At 47.9% G+C, this 21,733-nt stretch overlaps 1 protein-coding gene across 6 annotated transcripts in view; it reads right to left on the bottom strand.

Moving 5' to 3' along the window:
- LOC110829971 (uncharacterized) overlaps positions 1-21,733 on the bottom strand; it is a 152,854-nt gene that overhangs the window by 18,882 nt on the left and 112,239 nt on the right. For all 6 annotated transcript variants that reach the window (XM_087355313.1, XM_087355309.1, XM_087355312.1 and 3 more), the window contains exon 4: positions 12,575-12,774. In XM_087355313.1, the coding sequence (XP_087211439.1) occupies positions 12,575-12,774 (200 nt within the window). The remainder of the gene's footprint in view (positions 1-12,574; positions 12,775-21,733) is intronic.

The raw sequence follows: 21,733 nt of genomic DNA, 5'->3' as shown, positions 1-21,733 counted from the left end.
TCGGAATAAGAATTTCGCGTGCACTGAATTGATTTTGTGCAAGATCACACAAACACAAAAGGCAATACACGCCATCAAAACACTTGATGAATCCGAAGCCACAGACCTAAGAGTTTCGTCGCCAGAGCGATACAACCAAGTTCTCAGGCGTCCTGTAGTTCTGCCTTGCATCGCGTAAATCATCCGGATACAGTAGAAGACCCTGTCTCTAGCAACTGCGTCTCATGGTCCCTTAATTAGCGGTTAGTTTTATTAATTAAACTGCACACTGGAGGGGAGGGGAGGGCTGAGATTGTGGCGGTGCCGTCAAATTTTAAATTGTGTTCCTCTACGGAAAGTTTCTGCACTGCAACCAAGTGCTCACTTCTACGATGGCTTGGTCGCTGGGACCGTGGGTTCGAATCCCACTCAAGCCATGGATGTTTTTCTGTGTTGTGCTGTCCTGTGTACAGGCACAGGCCTTGCGACGGGCTGATCCCTCATCCAAGGAGTCCTACCAAAAATGTCTATAGATCAAAGCCAACGAAAAGTTGGGACCCGCAGTGCTCAGGCACTTGAAGAACGGGTCGTTCCCAGCATCCCTATTATAAACAAGGGTAGGTACAGCACCCGATCAGCAAAACTCGGGCGCGACATTACAAGTGGGCCGTTGAAACTTGAGTTCTGACGGTGACGACTCTAGTAGCGAGAAATTCAAACGTGGCGATGGTGGCGCCTACGGCGGGAGTCTGGAGTCCAGGCGGTCGTTGCGTTCGGCGGAAATGTGTCTTCCATTTATTTTATTTATGAAAAGGCTTTTATAATTCTGCGCTTTCGTCGCGATCTGCAGAGATAATGATGCGATAATCTCTGTCACCGTACGGAAATCGAAAGCCTCGCTTCTTGTAATTACTATTCTCTGCATGTACATCTCTAGGGCATGCTCAGTGACACAGTGAACCGGAGGACATGACGATCCAGATTCATTAATGAAGTAAGAATTGTTAGTTCGCTGTTGCTTTTAGGATTTCCGTTGGTCTGGTGACGTAAACTACGTCCTCGTCTTCGCTAGCGATGAATATTTTCGGCAAGGACCGCACAGTGAATCACTTTGCGCGGGCCGCGGTATTTCACGGGAAGCGATTCATCTCAGTTTCGTCTCATGGATCGGGCAGGCTTCGGCGCGTAAATGAAGATGAATGACGTATATGCATACTTCATTATGCTTCTTCTTCTTCTTCTTCTTCCGACTTCGTCAAGAGCGACCTCCCAACTTGAAGGATGTTTTACTATTTGACGAAACCGAATACACTGCAGAGGCAGGAAGGAAGTGGTCGTGGTATATTTAAAACTGCATATTGTCCCGCCATTCGCGTTGCTGTTGAATTATCCTCTCACTTGGCGATGGCATTTTAATTGATTCTTCATTCCCAACTATTAGACACAATTAATACAACTTCTATCGGGCGTCTTTTTTTTATAATTTTGCGGTTCATTTTATTGCATTCAGACAGCAAAATCATTTACAGTCGATACATCACATCCATTCGTATAAGCAACGCGACTGAAGAAACGCTATTCAGGATGCCAGGTCGCCTTGGAAATCCCAGAGTCTGGGGTCGATGCTGAGAAATCGAGACGAAGAAATCAAAGAGCAGATTGGATTCGGCGAACACACTAACCGACTGCGGCGAAAGACGTGAAGACTGAAGTGCAACGTTAACTTGCGTTCTGCGTGGGTGTGGAACTATTCCTCGCTGTACAGTTTTCTCCACCCTCCCGTCCCTTCACCCCCTCCGCGGCACCCTGCCCTCAAACACCCGCGATGTGTTCTTCCCTTAAAGCGAGAGACGGACTTCGTTACGCAGGTAAAACCACAGTCGGGTACACTCTGTGACTGCTGCTCCGTTAAGGGGAAGTGGAGGCATGAGTTACATTGTAAATGAACGCGACTGTACCGCTCAATCAACTTAAGTAACTAAATGTGCACGTTACAGCTGTAAACGCCTGATGTGTATGCAACTTATCTTGCGCGACACACACACACACAGAGTGAGTGACAGGTCGACGCGGCTGGCAAGTGTCTTTGTTTACCAGAGTCGCCGGTTTGTCATGTCTACCTCAGGCATCGGAGCTACGCGTGACTGTCGGCCATAGTTGCCGGCAGTGGCGGGCTTCTTACAGACACGGGAAATGTGTTCATGAAAGTCTTAAGAAATGACTGGAAACTAGCTCTGAACTGCTGCTGTGCTGGGCGGCTTCACACAGGGGGTGGGGGGTGGCTTGTACCAAATAACAATGCCTGCACCAGCCCCAAACCCTCCTTCCACCGTCTTCCCAGTACTTTTCGCCTTGTAGGTCTATATGACTCCATATCTTTACCCATTCTATCTACACGTTCTTCCCATCTCGTCAAAGTGCGTTATCGATTTCAAATCACTCACGTATTTCGGCGTCTCCTGTTCTGCATAAACGCCCGTCCCTGTGCTCAACTATCAGGTTATAGAGACGTATGGGGGACTGGAAGGAAGGCTCCACGTGTTCCTGTCCTCACTGCCAGAGGCAGATGCGGGTGAGCGATCAGCCTCACGTTCCCGCCCCAGGACGTGTCAGCAATGGTCCAGCTCCTCGCTTGCCAGTGAGTTCACTGAGATGACCCGGATCAGTCTTTTTACGGAAACTTCCTGACGAACGCACATTTAAGACACAATCGGAATCCGTTTATTGGGAACAGAGCGTTCACGTGCGTATGGGACACGCATGTGACGTCAGGGGCATGACAAGACGCAAAACGCCAGGGAGACGTGCGCCACTGTCTGTCCACCCAGAACACGCGTTGGCGGAACGGCGACAACCAAGACCCGACCGGAAACCTTGGTCTTGTCGACTGCAGACGTTCCGTGAAGCGAGTGATGGCGCTGACGACCATCATAAGACGGTGCTAGCCGACAAACGAGCGGGTCGCGAACCAGTGTTCCCAGTAATGCCCGCGACACTGGACTGTCAACTTTTTTCCCTCCGCTCTGTGTAGAAAAATGCACAATCGCATTCAACAGTATTTAGGTCTCTTATGGTTCATATTTCGTTCCCGATGGATCACACGAAGATACTAACCAGATGGCTTACTGAACCCGAAGGTTCATCACCGAACTAACCAAAGCCCTCCACCGGACCCTGTCCTGGGCCAACAAAATCCAGTCTCCTTCAACTCCTATCTCCCATAGATCCCGCCTGAGATTATCCTCCCATCTACGTCTAGGTCTCCCCAGTGGTCTCTTTCCTTCAGGCTTCCCGACCAATACCCGGTGCACACCTCTTGTCCCATCCATGCGAGCCACATGCCCCGCCCATCTCATTCTTCTCGACTTAATCACCCTGACAATGTTGGGGGAGGAGCACAGATTTTTAAGCTCGTCATTGTGCAGTTTTCTCCATGTCCCATCGTCTTCTCTCCTAGGCCCAAATATCCTCCTCTACACCCGATTCTCAGACACCTGCAATCTGCGTTCCTCCCTCTCTGTAAGAGACCATGTTTCGCACTCGTACAAAACAACAGGCAGAATTATTGTTTCGTATACTTTAATTTGCAAGTTCTTAGAAATCAGACGGGAAGACAAAATACTTTGAACCGAGAAGTAGCAAGCATTTCCGGAATTCAGTCTCCTCCTAACCTCCTCATGAATATAATTTTGATGTCACACGAGGATACATCGGCTGATATTAACAAAGTGATGCGGTGGTCCTTTCACGTTGCAGTCCATAGTTCGTGCCTCCAGCGCACCACTCAGTTCACTTCAGGCGCATTTATTCTGCCTCTGTTACCGCGTTCACATTTCTCAGTTTTCTCTGTGCATTTCACAATCGCCTTTCGTTCCTCCCAATTTGTTTCCTTCTCTTGCTCCCCTCTGTCTTCTCCTTCTTCCTTTCATTCTTAACCTCGCCGCTGTCGAATGCCCAGCACAACTTTCCTGTACGAAGTTTCGAAGTGACGTCACACAGCATCAAGTCTTACTTAGCGCGTGAGTGCGGTCTCCTGCAGGTTCTGCAATTAGCTCAACTCACCTTACAACTTAATTTCCAGGCGGAGCGATGCAAATTTGTACCGGAAATTGAGTTACACACTTGCAGTGTGGAAATTGGGCCACTAGACAGCGCTTCACATTTCCGGCACGTTCTCTCTACTCAGAGGCGCCCTGCAGTACCACTTCGACCTTGGGCGGGGAAGGGCGATTCTTTGCCCCTGTCTCAGAGTGACGGCACAATCGGTGAATGTTTTAATTACATTTCTTCTTCGTAAAGAGGTAAACAGGGTTACCCTTCCCAACACAGAATCCCAAGGGACCCGGACATTTCCCCGCTTGATGCAGATAATCAATTTGCATGAAATAAATACTGGGTGATTCAAAAGTTCTTTGTCTACCTGAAGGATCAGAAACGCGCTGGAAGAGGGAAGAGATTCAACGGACCCTGCGCACAAACACGTGACTTGAGTGCGCACGCGCATTTAGAATCACTTCCGATACTTGTTGTTCTTACAGGGGCAGAGAAACTTTTGAACCACTCTGTACTACTAAGCTGTAAACATGGTCGGCCTTCCGCCGACTGTTTCTGTCCTGCACAGTGGACGGTCGCGTTTAATTCTTTCAGATTTGTAACTGGAATATTTGTTTCCTCTCGTACGAGCGAGAGCACGGCACTGGAACATGTGAAATGAATACAAATAAAAAAAAGTTGAAGCACAGTATTTTGTGTTACAATTTCCGTGCACTATATTTTCCTACCTTATAATATCAATTTACTGAACGCCGTTTTTCATCGCGACCAAATACGTTTTCTGACGCTTAAGCTAGGTTAAGACTCGCCCACCACCGGTTTGCTCTTTGTGTCCCAGATGTCACTGTCGTCGGGTCCTGCGTCAAACTACGAACCGGTAAATAATCGGACGGGAAAAGAAATTCCAAACACAAACACGAGGCTCGCGTAAAAAGAGCACTGAAGGAGAGAAGAAGACTTCGATCACATATTTGTGCCAGCAACAAGCGGAAAGTCGATGTTTGAAGAAGACGTTTCGGGAGAGTGGTGGTTCAGCACAACTCGGGATCACTGCCGAAGCAATGTTTCTGGGACATCCGAGTGACCTTGAACTCGTCTTGTTGCATGTTTAGGCTTCATAAAGTTAATAAACAGAGAAAATGAAGAGTATTTCCTTTTTAAATCCGGGCTTTCTGAAGGCAGAACGGAGCCCCCCCCCCCCCCCACATCGGGTCCCTACGTCCGTCCGCAACGACCTTCCACGCATCTCTGTTCTCCTAATACTGTACCTCGTTACTTCACGTGAAAATAAGTACTCATCCATGCGAGTGTAATTACTTAAGTTAAACAGCCAGTGCTGCTCTCTACCGGCCATCTCTCCAGGCACATGCTCTATATTACATTACCAGAACAAGAAGACATCGAGCAAGTGCATGTGGAACAAGGTTAACGCAAGTTCTGTGTTTTGCTGTTAACAGATGACGCTGATGTGCCACTAAAAACGTACGATGTAACAGGCAATTATATACTACGACGTCCTTAACAGAACAAAATGGTGGACATCGTATGCATTATGCATACAAAATGCCGTGACGGGGCGCACTAATGCTCTTTTGTCAGCTGGTGGTTTCTGAGGCCTTGCATTAGAGTGATGTGATAATGTTCGAACGTTAAAGGAGCATGCAAGGCGTTTGTTACGGCCCACGTTGTCTGAGGAATTATCTTGTGGTCAAACTTCATTACGTCAGCCTATAAGACAGGCAGAGCCGTTATCAACAAAAGCAAGTCGACTGTCACAGTAGGCTACATCTCACGAGGGCCAACCTCAACTTACACAGGTAAACAACATCCGACAGCTCAGTTGTCGAGGTGACTGGCTACGGGATTCGATTATCCATCTTGTGCCGAGGGCTTCAAAGAACCAAGGGACTAAATTTCCTTCACCTGCCTGCTTCCTATAACAGGCAAGTGCTAGGTTAGGTTAGGTTGGGTTGGGTTAGGTTAAGTTAGGTTGGGTTAAGTTAGGTTGGGTTGGGTTAGGTTAGGTTAGGTTAGGTTGGGTTAAGTTAGGTTGGGTTGGGTTAGGTTAGGTTAGGTTAGGTTGGGTTGGGTTAGGTTAAGTTAGGTTGGGTTAGGTTAAGTTAGGTTGGGTTGGGTTAAGTTAGGTTGGGTTGGGTTAGGTTAGGTTGGGTTGGGTTAAGTTAGGTTGGGTTGGGTTGGGTTAGGTTAGGTTGGGTTGGGTTAAGTTAGGTTGGGTTGGGATTGTTGTCTGCTAAGGGATATCGGGCCAACGATGTTACAGCCGTTGCCATGGTGATGCTGTTAGGGGATTCTGGGCCTTACGGGGTCGCAGCTACTGAGTGGACGCTTTTCTGGGATGAGCACATTTAAAGCAACGTGTGGCGAATACACCGAGGCCATACGAAGGCCTGCAAATTTTGTTTTACGACTTCATGAGTTCAGTGGATTTAAAAGTACAATCATGTACAAAGTTTAAGTGCACACACTCTGCCCGTTCTTACTAATAATCCGGAAACGTCGTACGCAGATCACTGAATTAAAAATTACATTGCCAAGATCTTCAAAGCTGTGCACTTCAACAAATACCATTAATTTTAAGAATATTACGAAGAAATAAATCAGTGTGAGATGGATAGAACATGTAACAAATATGGGAGAAATTAAGAATGTTTGAAGCCTGAAGGGAATAGATCAGTTGGAAGACCTGAGCGTAGATGGAAACAAGGCAGTAATGTACGTAACGGGGAAGTAAGATGTGGATTGGATTAATATGGCTCAGGATGAGTTAACTTACGGCTTCCAGTAAATACGACATTGAAACATGGGTTCCATGCAATGTGGGAAAGCTGGCTAAGTGACTATCAGCTTCTCAATAAGTACAGACGAAAGCAGCTCGCCTTAAATGATGCAAGTCGTGAATTTGTTGTTACGGATACAACTCAGTCTCCAGCAAGAATCGTCTTTACAAAATGAAAAGCGGATGTTCATGCAAAGAAAACAGGAAACGGGAGTTGGCCGCGTATTTTTCGACGCCGATCTCTGACCAAACTTCGTGAGCGTCAAAAGTGCATTCAGAGGCGAGCCACTTCACGTAAAAAGACGAGCGAAGTGCGCTATTGGCCCATTAGTTGCACTGAGCGTAAACGCGAATCTCGGCTCTCCAGCCGAAGAGGAAAAGATGTTAAAAACTGCTCCACCGGTGAATGAGGTGGAGGCAAAAGGGGCTCAAAGCACACAGCGCGCCCCGAGTGAGGAGAAACTGAACGACGTTTCAGACTGCATGCAGCCTCCACCACCAGGGCGACAAATGATCGTTTCTTCTCGTCCATCAAACATTCAAATAGTCATCTCGGCTTCATTTCAAATTTAATTTTAATGTAAAAGTCGACAGCTGGTCTAAGAATTACATTCAAACGTCTTTGCAGATTAAAATATGGCGTCTAATCTATTTTAAAATGCGCTTTTCTCTTTTTAAATTTTCCGAAATCGAGCAAATCCGGCAGTTAAATACAAGCAGACAACGGCAGCGCGAATATTTAATCACTTTCTTTCCTGAACAGCTGGCTGTAATGTTTTTTCCGCAATTCACCGCACTTGCGGTGCAACTAACGTGAGGGGCCGCCATCTTCCTCCGACCTGCGATTCGCGGGCCGCAGGTTACATGCGTCGTGGCAGCCATTTTAAAACTGGTTCCGTAGGACTGACTGTCCGATGCGTTTAATGCCAACCAACGCGTGTGTGCAGAGCTTTGGAAGTACAGCCTGTTTAAAAAACTTGATTCACAATATTAAACCGGAGACAAATTAAACCATCTCCCGTCGGCGTTCAACTAACCCGAAAAACTGAGAGTTGGGAAAGGGAGACGCAATGGCGCAACAGAGCGCCCATGTTAAATACAGTCTTGAATCAGTCTTCGCGTTCGAAAAAGCACACAATGCCGTTTATAGAAGCCTTTTACATTCAAGATATCTTAAGAAACCTGACGGTTCAATGCATTGCTAACAAAAGCCCATTGCTTGTTTCCATCCTCAGCCAGATGAATCCACTTCATGCCTTCACACCACAAGATCCATTTTAACAGCGCTCTTGGCTTTATAATGCAAACTTAAAATAATTTCACGGACCATAATACCAGAATTGGGCCCACAGCAAGATCCAGTGTGCTCGATCGCGCGCGTGCGTGCAACGCACACAAATGAACACACCTGAAGTTTGTACCACATTTTCTTACAAGGAACTGCCCCTTTAAAAAACTTATAAATTTCGCCCTTAAGTTAAACTGGCTCGCAGGGCAGATTCCTGTTACGTCATAAGCGCTGAAAGCGTCTGTTAATAACTTCCTTCTCTGCCTCGTGCTGGTCCAGCGGAAGAACGGATTCTTACGGGGGGTACAAATTAAGATAAATTACCTAAATTCAAAGCGTTAAACATAAAGTTTGCGTCGAACTTAAACACCGTCCGTGATGAAAGATTTAATCTCTTAACAATTCCGAGACAGATCGGCTGAAACATCAGAACATCACGAGCGGAAGGGAGAGGTCCCACCACAAACTCTGGAAATTTCATTTTCGTGCGTGAATTCGAAACAGAACTTCGTGGATTCCGTACCGAACAGCTGCTCAAGACTACGAGAGATGTTGTTCTTTGGCGCTGAACACAGATCCTGAGGCCCATGAATCCTCGCTGAACATCATCGTTGCCCGTGTCTGTAGCTACCAGGAAATTAAATAGGTGGGTGGGGCATGTAGCGCGAACGACAGACTCAAGAAAAGCACGCAAATTATGAGTCGGAAAACCTGACAGAGGTGGAAGTTCGCGTACATTAGAAGGACGAATCGTCTGCACGGATCTCTTGCAAGATGGCGTGTATGGAAAGGAACAACTGTTTCAATCCGTGATTAACTGAGCGGTACTTGTAGTCAACGTCGTCACTCTACCTACTCCTCCGACATTTTCGTCTTCAGAATTGCTATGAAAGCCATTAGGTTAACTACGCTTTGGCTGTAGCACAAATCGACTGTGTACGGGCGGTGGAAGCTTTCAAGCGCCTCTTTTTATGTCTAATCGATTTACACAAAATCCTGCAGCCACAGAAGTGGAGGGGGGGGGGCAAATCTCTCGCGCGGCCTCTTCGCTTCACACCGATGGACCACCTCTCCCATGCATGCTACATGCCCACATCCCACCGCCTCTGATTCAATCGGCAAAGCTTCTCCACCACACATTCTGCTTTATAAAGGCGCAATTTGATAAAAGTTTCGTAACTTCAATGCGTGCTGCATGTCCGCCAAATCCATTTCTCCCTCGCGGCATCATTTCAGCAAAGCTGCGTGAAACCACGAAGCTCCCAGTAGCGTAATTGTCACGGTTTTCTGTCACTCAGTGGTCATTCTAGAGCGACGAGTGTCCTCAGCATTTCGCCACTAAACGCACTCATCTCCCGGAGCGGAAAACGACGTTTCATAAATGTCAACGTCAGCCCCTTTTTGGAAAAATAAAATAAAATAAAATACAAATAAATGAGAGTTCTGGAGTCAATGGCAGAATGGATTTCAAAAGTTCAAACGCCATCCACTCGTTCTTATCCGTGCCGACTCCAGTCCTAGACGATGGAGGGCGAAATTATGGAACGACGTTTCATCAACTGCAGCGGCCATTCATTAAGCGCTAAATTACGAGTGGAAGATTACACGCAGTGAAGTGGAAGGGGATAGGAAGGAAGCGGCTGTGGCCCAAACATCGCTGCATTCTCTGAGGTGCATGGGGAAGACCACGAGAGAAGGTGGCTCGGCCGATATTCAAAACCCGAGCCCCCTAACCGCAAGTCGACGGCACCGTCGCTTGGTCTAACATGAACAAAATCGAACAGATCTGTCAGAAGCGCCGATACAAGTTTGGAACAAATTTTCTCCACCATCGCCGCGGAATTCCGCGCGACAAGCGACAAGGGACAAGAACGCAGCAGCGGCGACAGGAAAACGGCGAGTGCTTTCTGTATTCGACATGTAACGACGGGGGTCGGCAGAACCCTCTTGCCCCCCGCCGACGCGTTCCTCGGCGTGGTGCTCTTAACGGGCCAGAGCGGCGTTGCGCCTGGCAAGCGACACCACTGCATTGCTACTGTAACCATGGCAACCAACGCTCCCGTTCCGATGCCGATATTTAAATTCCGCTGACGGGAGAATGTTGCGATAGTATAACGAAGGAGGCCACGTCCATTCCATCTGATGAGGAGCTCCACAATTTGTAATTACTGCCAAATATTATTAGGATTATAAAATCAAGACGAATGAGATGGACGGGGCATGTAGCGCGCACGGGGACATGAGAAATGCATACAGATTCTTGGGTGGAAAGCTTAAAGGGAAGAGACCACGCGGAAGAACTAGGCGCAGACGGGAGATAATACTAAAACGGATCTTATGGAGACAGGGTGAAAGGGTGCACATTGGATTCATCTGGCTCAGGATAAGAGCCAATGGCAGACTATTGAAAACGCGGCAATAAATAAATTAAAGCCAGATAATTTCCGAATTAGCTGCGGGACTATCCGCTTCTCAAGATGGAGTCCGTCTAGCAAGTTGGAATGCGCAAGAAACATTGTTTCGCTGTGCATGTAAAGCAGTTCAGATAAAAAGCGATAGATGGCACGTGTTCTGTAGCCACATGACACTGGATGGCCCGGGGCTTCCCCTCACTGTATTTATGTAATGTGTGCTTTGCACAGCGTCCAGTCGCCGCGCCGGCTATCAACCGACGCACACCCCAAATTGTCACCAATGTCATTCGGAAATCGATACCTCACGGTGGTTCACGACACCCCCCAGAACCCCTTTATTACACCTCTCCCGCGAAGTGCAATTTAAAGAGAGGGTGTTTCCTGGTCACACCTCTTCTCACACTACCCGTTTCCTTGCTCTTTTGCAAGATGCTTGAAAATAAAATCCCTCATGACTGCAAGTAACAGAAACATCACTACCCTCACAGAATACTTGATTCTAAGTTTAAGGAGAAGAAAAGAAAAATCTTACGTGTCTTTGGGGTTCGCCGCAGTTAGCAGGGCTTTCTTCAGAGGGCTGACATCTTCGAGGGCCACTGCGTGAGTCTGTGATAGCACAAGAATATCGCCCCGCGTGTAGAGATGAGGAAATTAAAATGTACGACGTTAAAAAAGGGGCACAGCTGCTGGAGAAAAGACAGCCATTGGCGTGGCAGCTGGAACTGCACAGCGCAACCTGTGGCCAATTGATGAGCTACACTGATTCATAACCAGGGGGCCGAGGTCACAAGTAGCACGCCAAAAACCCAGCGAGAAACAACATCGTGGGGCGGAAACTCTACTCGTTGCTCAGCCAGTCCCAGAGATTACGTGTCTACCATGGAGCCCAAAGGTTTGTTACCGCGATGACAGGATTCCACCACTCGTCCCTGTGTTGATCCAGATAAAAGCAGTCCACAACCTCACATCCTGTTTCCCTAATACAGATCTCCCAAGTGGTCTCTTTACGAAAGGTTGTGTGACCAAGCTTTTGCGACGCTTAACAACCTCTGACGTCAAGAACTGAACGCTTACACCACACGAAAGGTAACGTGCAGTACTCCATGCGCTCAACTGAGTACAACAGCAACTCAGTGGAGCAGAGTCCTCAGCCGCTGACAGTCGCTCAGCTGAGCAATAAACTCCCCGCTTGATCGTGTTCACAAGAGACCGCTACGGTAAGCTGATTAATTCAGTTCCTACCCTCACAACCCACCACCTTTCGATTAATTTTAATATTATCCTCCCTCAAACTTCAAAGCGCGGCCGAGGCGTCACGCTGACCACTAATCCCCATCTACGTTAAGAATGAGTTGGAGCTATACCGGCTCTCCCCCAAGCGCCTACATGGCGTGCAGTGGGACACCTCTATTTTTTTCCTACTTTTAACTCAGACTTCACACTTCTCCGAAAGCGACAACTAAGTAACCGAAGACGAGCATGAGTTATGTTAAGTGCACTGTAACGTGATCTGCTTGCACAGGGGGTGAATCACCCCTCACTGAACACAACCCTCACTGTGTACAGTACATTTATTTCCGGTGAGGGCAACACCGGCTGTGTAACGTTTCAGATCAATGTTGTACTCCACGCAACACAGCGTTCTCGTGGTTTTATTCGGTTCCTGTGAACCAGAATCGGAAGACTACGCCGCACACTCAACACGCCCACACGACAGAACGTCGCGGGCGAGTGGTTAGCACTCCCGTTTCGCGTTCGGGGGGGGGGGTGTTCAGGGCTCAAATCACGACCCGGAGACCGGCTGTCGCAACTCTGAAACCTTTCGTGCTTTTTCCCGGTCACTTACTTCCATGTAATGTCCAGCGCACCAGACATCATCTCGTGAAATGGCAAGCAATGATAAGTGGAGTGAGTACTTCCAACAGCGGTAATACCAAAATACGCCATTGAACACGATCTTGGGCCAATAACATCCATGCACGGTGCCCCAGAGCCACCTTAACCCTATCCTGTCGCGTGTCTTCCTGTACCATCAACACTCACCTATCATGAGGAGGGAGACTGTCAGATGTTCGCGCCCGCTTGCCTTCATGGCCCCTAGAACGGTGCCAACCACAGCACAGATGATCCCGACGACTGCAATGAGGATGATGAACCAGCGGATGGAGATCGTCCGCGTCACCACCACGCCACAGCAGGACTTGGGCTCCTCCTCGGGTGTGTAGTGTTGCCCGCGCGGTGATCTGGCGACAGAGAAGAGAGCGTCAGTGCTTCGACAGCTCGTCTAGACAGTATTTAAGAACTCAGTCCGTACCGCGAAGAAAACACAACACCTCACCATTGCAAGGATCGAGTGGCTAACGCAGTTTAAGGATGCAATCTCTGTTTACGCTGAGAAACATACGAAGCACGTAAACACAGAACGTAGAGCTGCTGGCTGCTGTTAAAGTTACGACAGCCACGGGTTAAATACTGCGTAAAATTATCTGATACAAGCAAAAGTGTAATACAGGCTTCGATGCCGTTAAACATCGAAACGTGTAACAATTTGGGAGTTAACTGGACGCACAGGAGCCTCGTCAATTATTTGCACTGCGCGGCGGAGGGGCACGGACCCATTAACATCTCGGGCTCGTTTGTTCGTCGGACGAATGAGAACATAAAAATTACAGGGGGCAAGGGGAGTTGAATTAAACACCGGGTGCAGGTAAGGTCGTGATTAGCATGTTTCGGCATTTAAAATGCCATCTGTTGGACCCGATTTACATGAGACAGAATTTTAAAACAGCTACCTATCGCCGAGCGTCGGGACGTCTGCGAGGCGGCGCAATCTGAGCGAGCTGTGTTGACACGGGAACAAGCTAGGAACTGTGTGCATTCCTTGCACAAGGGCAGTTCCCAATCTCGTAACATCCGTCCACACCGGGCGCTCTCAATAGTACAATCTGGACACAGAGATTGCGTGGAACCTTGCCTCCGTGCTAACCCGCACCCTTCATGGCATGACTTCGTTACGAATCAGTGCAGGTAAAGTCGTCGTGCAAGCTCCTGCAGCTGGCAAAGGCGAACACGTTGAAAGGTTCACGAGCTCCACTGGAGTGCGCGTGTACTTGTGCTGCTGTGACGATCAGCTGGAGTTAAAAAAAAAAACACTTGTTCCTGTCTTCGCCATTTTTGTGTGTGTGTGTGAGGTAAACCAAGGTTAAAGATAAATCGCACTTCCTGCCCGTATGGAAACTGAAAGGACGGAAACGACTGTTCTTTTTTTCTTTTCTCCGGAAGTTGCGTGTACTCGAACAGCTGGCCGTCACGTCATTCGGCTTCCAACCACCTTGGAAATTGTCGCAGTGAATTTTGTGACGCGACGTCTATAAGGAGCACAGAGGAGTCTGTCCTGATGCTGTGCAACTTTTAGTTTAATCCGGTAACATTTAACCCTTCAATCTGTGTTCATCCCTTGAGATGAAAGACCAAATTTCTTACCCACACAAAACTTTACGCAGAATTTTAATTTTTCGCCGCGGTTTCTGCGTTGTGCCGTGTAGTCTCCTGGTAGTTATCCAACGTTTCGCAAGAACATGCTGTCGCCATCTTCAGGGTCAAATATGGAGGCAGCGCCATCCTCTGAAACTTCAGCAGGGTTTTCAGCCAGAAGATTGCGTGGAAGGAGTAGAACACCGAGACCACAATCTAAAGTGTGCTTTAATGTGCTTTGATCTTCGGGTCCTCTCGCACGAGACAAAAAGACAGACGCTCCCGTAGCTGTGAGAGGTCGTTCTGCATGGAATCACCTCGTTTTACTTCAAAGCGCAGAAAGGTTTTGTTTTCGACTACAATTTCAGCGCACAAACTCTTTAGCCCAGAAAATTCTTTCCTTAATCATTTTCGCGATGAAACGAACGCCAGCCTTTGTAGCGTCCACCGCACCACCGGTCCTTGGTCGTCACTTCACTGCCAACACCGTCCATTCAACTTCGTCCCGTCGCTCCCAATGAAAAGGAAAACTTCTACGGCGCTCCTTTTGAAATAAGTGTTTTCGAATTTAAAATGCGACAGACGACTTCAAGCTGTTATAAAGTTACGTTCGGTTGAATGGATTGGCAAGCAAGCAGGGGGTCGCAAGCCACAACGTTGATATTTAAAGCCGCGTTTTAACAACTGACAGCATGAAGCAGAGTAATTCGTGGGAAGCTGTGTGTCGCTCAGCTGGTCAACAATTCCCCGCGTTCATAACTACCTTCACAAGGCCAGTAAACGCTATCCTGAGTCCGACGAATCCACTCCAAACCTTGAAATAATATTTTTTTTTTAAAAAAAGATTAATGTCAAAACAACCATCCATCTACGCTTATGTCTTCCAATATGTTTCTTCCCCTCATAAAACATCTGTATCCATTTCTCTTCTCGCACATCCCACATCATCCGCCGTGAGTTCATCGTGCTAAAATATTTGGCGCAAAGCCACGTGGTCGGGGAACTTCGTAACTTCCCGGAGCTTTGTAATGCAAGAACCATCCACATTTATGGGACTTAGCAAAGTGGCTAAAACATTAATCTGCAGCCGGGATTCGAACCGCAGGACCTGCCCGAACACACTTCGTCATCAGATATCTTCGGCAAACCTGCCCGAACACACAAGCGTTCGGTGTGGTCTCGCAGAGGAATTTAATTAAATTAAAAACTTGTTATTAATGTAAAGAGCTCGGAGCCTGGCCGGCACAGGCAGGACTAGAGCGTCCAGAACTGAGCACCAATCACAGCCCAGATTTTGAAACGACCAGCATAATTAATATTAGAATGGAAACGTGTGTACGTAACAATGGCGGTGCTGGTTTGCTGCTCGCAAACAAAAGGGACCGGGGGTCACGGTCGAAACAGATGAGCATCGGTCCAGTTGCCACAGCAACTCGTCCGCATTCTAACAACAATCGGTTGTCACTTGTTATTTCCGGCCTGATGACAAAGTGCAACGCCTCGTCCCTTCGTCCAACTACATAAAGACGCTGATAGTCGCTCAGCTGATCAAGAACATCGCCGTCTTGTACAGAACATCGAGATTCAAAACCACGTTTACAAGAGCCCGCCAGTGGACCAGATCCTAAGCCAACTGAGTCCAATTCGCATCCATACGCTCTGTTTATACAGCGGAGGTTCGCAGACCACGTGTTGCGAGGGAATCCCATTCCGTGCAGTCCGTTCCGTTGCTTAGCAACTGGGACAACAGATCCTGTAGCGGCTGGCACCTGAAAAATTGTGTCCTATTGTTTGTAAATACGGAAAGTGGAATGTCTGCCTTCACACGCCCTGACGATATTCCACAAAATGCAGTCTTTAGGCCTGTCACATGGCCGTATAAAGGTATATTACGCCTGATGGCAAGAGCGAGCAGGCCGTGAGGAATAGCGGGGCGTGCACCTCTCGTCACTAGACTGCAATGCAAAGACCGGCAGCAAATCCACTGAAAACGTGGCGAGGGCCACTGCATTAACCAAGACTCCACCCCACGCTCGTAACAGGAATGGGTTACATGCACACAAGATTTTAGTACAGAGACCACTGGCGAGACACGCGCGCAGAAGGAAATATAATATTAAAATGAAGCTTAAAGAAATAAACAGGGCGTGAGACCGCGCAACCAATCCAAGCAGCCGAGTAGAGGGCACAAATACGACCTCGTGAAATACGACGATAAGGTCTCGAGTTTCGTATCAGACGAGGAACATCTTGACCATCTGAGCGACTGTCTTCCACTGGAGCTTCTTGTAACTCGTCTCATTGCTAACTTACACACCTTCGACAGTGCCCATTAATATTTATGTCCACTTTTGTACGTCACCAGAGCAACCGCCTTATCGCTGCGCCATAACAAAAAACAAAGAACGATCGCCTAATTCGGTATTCGGTGCAGCGAGGCTGAAAACCGTTTCCACAACAAGAAGGGACCGTTGAGAAAGAGAAATTCGTCGTCATGTCTGGGGAACGCTGCTGCCCCAGTTCCCACGCGTCGCGGCACCTCGACGTCACGCGTACCTCAATACGTACATAGTCGATCTGTTCTACAGCGAAGTCGCACGCTTTGCCGTTGTTTGCTTGAACGCAAAACGCGAAGTTCGTTTGTCAAGGAACTGGTTAATGCGTCATTTGGTTAAAATCGATCGCAAGAGATATGACATAATCGTGCAGACAGGATGCCCTCCGAACGCCTGCCGTGGCAACCTACTGGAAGACGGGACTCTGGGCGTCCAAGAAGGAGACGGAGACAACCATTCCTCTAGTCTCGGAACGGGTCAACGGACTCAAATCGCCATACAAACGCCTTGTGCTCTGGCAATCTGCACATCATCAATTATTACCGTTTCAGGATTTGTGATTCTTAGGGCGAGGAAGATGTCGGTCTTCGGGGTTGAAACTTAATGCCTCCATCTTCAGAGCTGAATACAGAACGTTGGCATTAAAAAAATATGTTACGTTAATCTGATTGGTTTCTACAGGCCCGTGAGTTAATGAGCATCGTCATAGTGAAAGTAGTCTGGACAACCCTGGAGTAGTGTAGTAGGTTGGCGCCAGATGGAGGTGGTGATGACCTGCATGGAGGTACATCCGCCTCTCCGGGTAGTCTACATCCCAGTGAAAGCCCCCATTAATTACGTCATGTACGGCCTTCATCACTGACCCTTGGGTCATGGCATAACAACTGTGACACAGACACATTTGGTCAGCGGATGTTCTTACGCGCGGCCAGGAGTATTAAGGTGTAACATTCCGGCCGTTCTTTGCGGAACGCAGTGAATATAATGAAAGCAAGAAGGAAAAGTATAAAAATAATGTTCTGGCCACACGCGATCTTTTCCGATCGACAGACCATAAAACAATGGAGTCGACTTAATTAAAGTAGTTATCTGAAGCCAGCATCTGCTTCGCTTTCAGTTATACGAGCGAAGAAAGGTAAAATCTGCACCTTGAAGAAGGTCGTATTATGACATTCCGAACCACTTCTGATATTTTCTCCGAAAGTCTGTCGCACGCACCCCACAAATAAAGAAGTTTCAAAAACACAACTCCATGGAGCAGAGTCCTGTTCATAACGCGATAGTCGCTCAGCTGGTCAGAAATTCCAGCGCCTTTCATAAGATTCGAAGGTTCGCTACCGTGTTCACAAACGTCCGCCAGTAGACCGTGCCCTGAGCCAGTTGAATCCACTACAAAACACTACGTTAACATAAAACAAAAAGTTGCTTTTTGGTGCAGTTTCGTATGGCCATGGAGCGAGACATTTTGTGGGGAAAATGTCCCCATGACAGCAACAAGCAGCTTGATCTCAAAAGATTTCGGCCTTGGTGTCTGTCACCTCGTACAGCTGGTGAGGCAGCGAGCGCGTCTCACGTGAACCTCGCTCGCGCCAACCCTTCAGGTCCAGCGACCGGTCGACGTGTACTTTTCCTCTCCAACGCGTTTGTCACCGCGGCGAAAAATTAAGAAAAATTGTGTAAGCAGACCGAAACGGGACTGACGAGCCAGCTGAAACCAACGTCTAACAGGTGCAAAAGACCTGGTGAAAAGTCGTCCGTACGGAAAGGAGGCTCGAGAAAGCGGGATGACTGAGGGGCAGGCGAAAGGAACACAGACGGGAGAGGCGTTCGGTCAGAGGCTGAACTGGCTGTAACACTTTGCCACCAGAGTAACTGTCACCTACTTTGCACCACGTGGCAACTCCTACACAGATTCTTTCTTTTTTGTTTCTTTCGTGAAAGAAGTGAGATATGCAAAACAGGAAGAATTCGTCGGAAGAGACAAGTGCAATCCCTGCCATCTGGTGCTCTGTTCGCGACCTCAAGGCCCTGCTAGGAGAACCGAACACACCGATCGTGGTGAAGGGTTGCAGCCAGGCAACAAGACAGGTTAAACAGCAAGGTCGTGGCATTTCAAACTCGCCGTCTTGCACAATGGCAGGCGTCGCTGACGTGCGGATATAAATCCTGCTTCGGCCGAGCGATCCGTGATCTTAACAAGGCTTCATTCCCCTTCACGTGTTCATCCGGCGAAATTCCAGCAAGGATCCAACACACAGACTGTTCGCCAGTACACAGTCTCACGCAGTAATACCGCGCGCTGCTTTCCTTCCAGATACCTTCCAAAACTCAAACGTTTCCTGTACCTCTGCGGGTAATTCTGAGGTCAATTTGTGTTCACTAAGAGCCTGCCTGACGACGGCTTTGTTCTGCAATGTTGCGCTGTGCATTCTGCAATAAATTGGCTTTCGATTCAGAGGTGCTCGCGGCGCCCGAAACGTCGTTCAGTTTCTACCATACTACGCAGCGCAACATCCCATGGCACAGTCATCTTAATACATCTTCGCATAACCACTGACTCTTTCGCGGAGGAATTGCCTGTGCCAAAACACAGCCTCAGTCAAAGTTTGCGCCCACATTCCACGTGTCCCAAGAGCGAAGGGATCGTCAGTCTGCGCGTGAAATACCCCAAACTGCAAAACGGACACAAAGGTTCGAATCCCGACAGACGCATTTGTCTGTCCTTCGTCATCATTGTCCCTGCCGGATCTATCCCAATACAGTGCGTAACAGCGGCTCTTCCGCGGAGTGAATACTGGCCGGAGCGTGAAGCTGAAGACACACTCAGTGTCCAGAATGTGTAGGGTCTCTGCATGCTTCGTGGAGCGGTTCTTACGCTCGGAGTAAGCTCTGTTTTGCAAGGAGAGGTTATCCTCGTCTCTGGGTAGGGAAATGTCTTGATCAGGCACCCACAGGCTGTCACCGCGTCAAGGCCGATGAGGTACACGAAATAGCGAGAGAAACGTGCCCACTTGGCGCGCTATACGATGCCGAGACGTCCTGTTCCACATGAGAAGCCTCTTCCGCCCAAACAGCGCTGCAACCCACAAAACCAGACCTGGTTCTACCGCGTGGGCCGACGCGGCGAAGCGAACGGGAGGCGCAACGCCGTCCGGGCGTCGTGTTGCGGTCTTTGCCCCCCCCCCCCCCCCCCCCCCCGCTGCAATCGACATATTGCTCGTAATACGTTTCTTGTTTAAAGCGTCATTGAAAATAAACCTATGTTCTGCTTCCGACCGCATCGATTAATATCGAAAACGACACGCAGGAAAAACAATTCCTCCTGTCATTCTGTCTGGAGTCCTAGAAACGTACACACATAAGACACATACTCTTTTGTCAACCACGTGGCAAAAATACGTAATGAGAACTTGTTTTTAATTAAAAATCTATGAAACATATTGAATAAATGTTTAAAATTCATACGCCTATCGGACCAGCTGAATCACTCATCGCCCTGATGATGGAGGCAGCAAGCACCACTGAAACGTCGGTCAATTTCCAACAGAGTACACGACGCCACATCCCAGAAGACGGCTGTCTTCATCTTGAGTAACTACGAGGTTCTCAAGGACCATCCCGTTCGACATTTCCACATTTGTCCTTTTGATTCGCGTGGATCTCAGACCACAGGCAGAACAGAACGGGATCTCTGTATCAGCTGAAGGCATGAGCGGTCCAGCGTCCTCAGGGCATCGGGAGATGAACGCCACAACTCTGCATCTGAAGCGACGTACGACGAAGTGATACGTCTGTCCAGAATGTCCTCGGTTCGTTGGTAATTTGATCACCCTCAATCACCTACAGGTGTTTAACACTTAAGTAAACAGCAGAGACTCTGCGTCAGTTTGCGTATCGGCCGAATTACTCTACGAGGTTTTACTCAATATTTCCAGCCAAATCGCGGGATTGTGCCGACAAATAGGTCATGGCCGACTATTTGGAAATGACCATCCCAACCTTACGCGACACCAAATACCTTCTTCAACAGAAACGACGTCGTTAAATAGCCCAAGAATCATGTGAAATTTTATATTCTCGTGGCAGCGAAGATGTCCATGTTGGCCTTCTGGGTTGCAACGCAATGTGGACTCGTAGGAAGATATCAGTGATTCGGAGAAACATACTGCTTCCATCTTCAGGATTTTAGTTAAGCATTGGACTGAAACACAGCCGCTCAGGAATGCAACCGGCGTGTAGAAGACAGACCGGCGCTCACTTGTTTATCAGAATTATCAGCCTTTAGAGCATGCGCGCATCTCAGAGGAACCTCCGTCGTTATCCACAGAGGACGGACCGCAAAGAAAACCCGTGGTAAAAAGAGAATAAAGAGTCCGGGTGATGTTACGAGACAGAAAGAGAGAAATATTAAATATTTTGAGCTGGATAAGTGAGGGCGAATGATTAATAATAAATAGACAAATGTAACTCATTTTAAACAAAACGGGCACAATCTCGCGTCTTTATATGAGCCGCCGTCTCATTGTGTTCGTATTTTCGTTGCGTTGTTTTAATTTTCCGCGGTTTAACGAGAACAAGACAATTAACATCTCAGAGTTAACGAGATCAGTGCGTGGAGCACAAATGAAGACGAGTCTTAATTACAGATCAGGCTAATTTAATTCTAGGATACAGCAATACGATTTTCCGTACACAATGTGACATCTACCAGAAGAAGCTGTGACGTCAGCCTCCAGAACTGCAAGAAATGAAACCGACTGCATTACCGGCTCCATGGTATCACCGTGGGCGCGGTTATAGAACACCGCAGCATGGGTTATATAATAACTCACGTCTGGATTCACAAAAGTCGCTCGTTAAACAAAACTTAACTTCCGGTTGACTTGAGAGCAACAAGGCAACACTAACATGAGGTAACATCTGCTGCATGCAGCACAGTCCACCTTGAGAAGCTGATAGTCGCTGAGACAGTCGAGAAAGTGCATTTGCCGCAGTGTCCATAAGTGCCCGCAATCTAACAGAATGCAATTCTACACAGATAATATTAAAGTGGAGGAACACAAAGACGATGTATTCATTATATGGACGGTGGTAGGCGCAGTGCACCACTGCAAAATAAACCTTAAAAAATTCTGACTAGCCTGATGCTTACGAAACTTGGCACTGTCTGGAACGTATCACGCGAATGTCAATCATTCATAAACAAAAGATCACCCTGTATATAATCCAGACATTATAGAGATAGAGGATTCGACAAAATCAGAAGAATGCGATGAGGCTGGCGCGCCACGACAACCTCAAATTGGTTCGCACACTTCCGTTACCAAATCGATTGAAAATCGAACTTACGTATCGAAAACGATGAGTGATTATGCATTCGTGCCACTCGCAA

Source organism: Zootermopsis nevadensis, unplaced genomic scaffold (assembly GCF_977971745.1).
Source record: "Zootermopsis nevadensis isolate Lab colony 2312 unplaced genomic scaffold, Znev_1.0 Znev_ptg000024l, whole genome shotgun sequence".
NCBI classification, from domain to species: domain Eukaryota; kingdom Metazoa; phylum Arthropoda; class Insecta; order Blattodea; family Termopsidae; genus Zootermopsis; species Zootermopsis nevadensis.
Note: the sequence above shows the minus strand (reverse complement) of the source record. Positions and strands in the feature narration are given on the sequence as shown.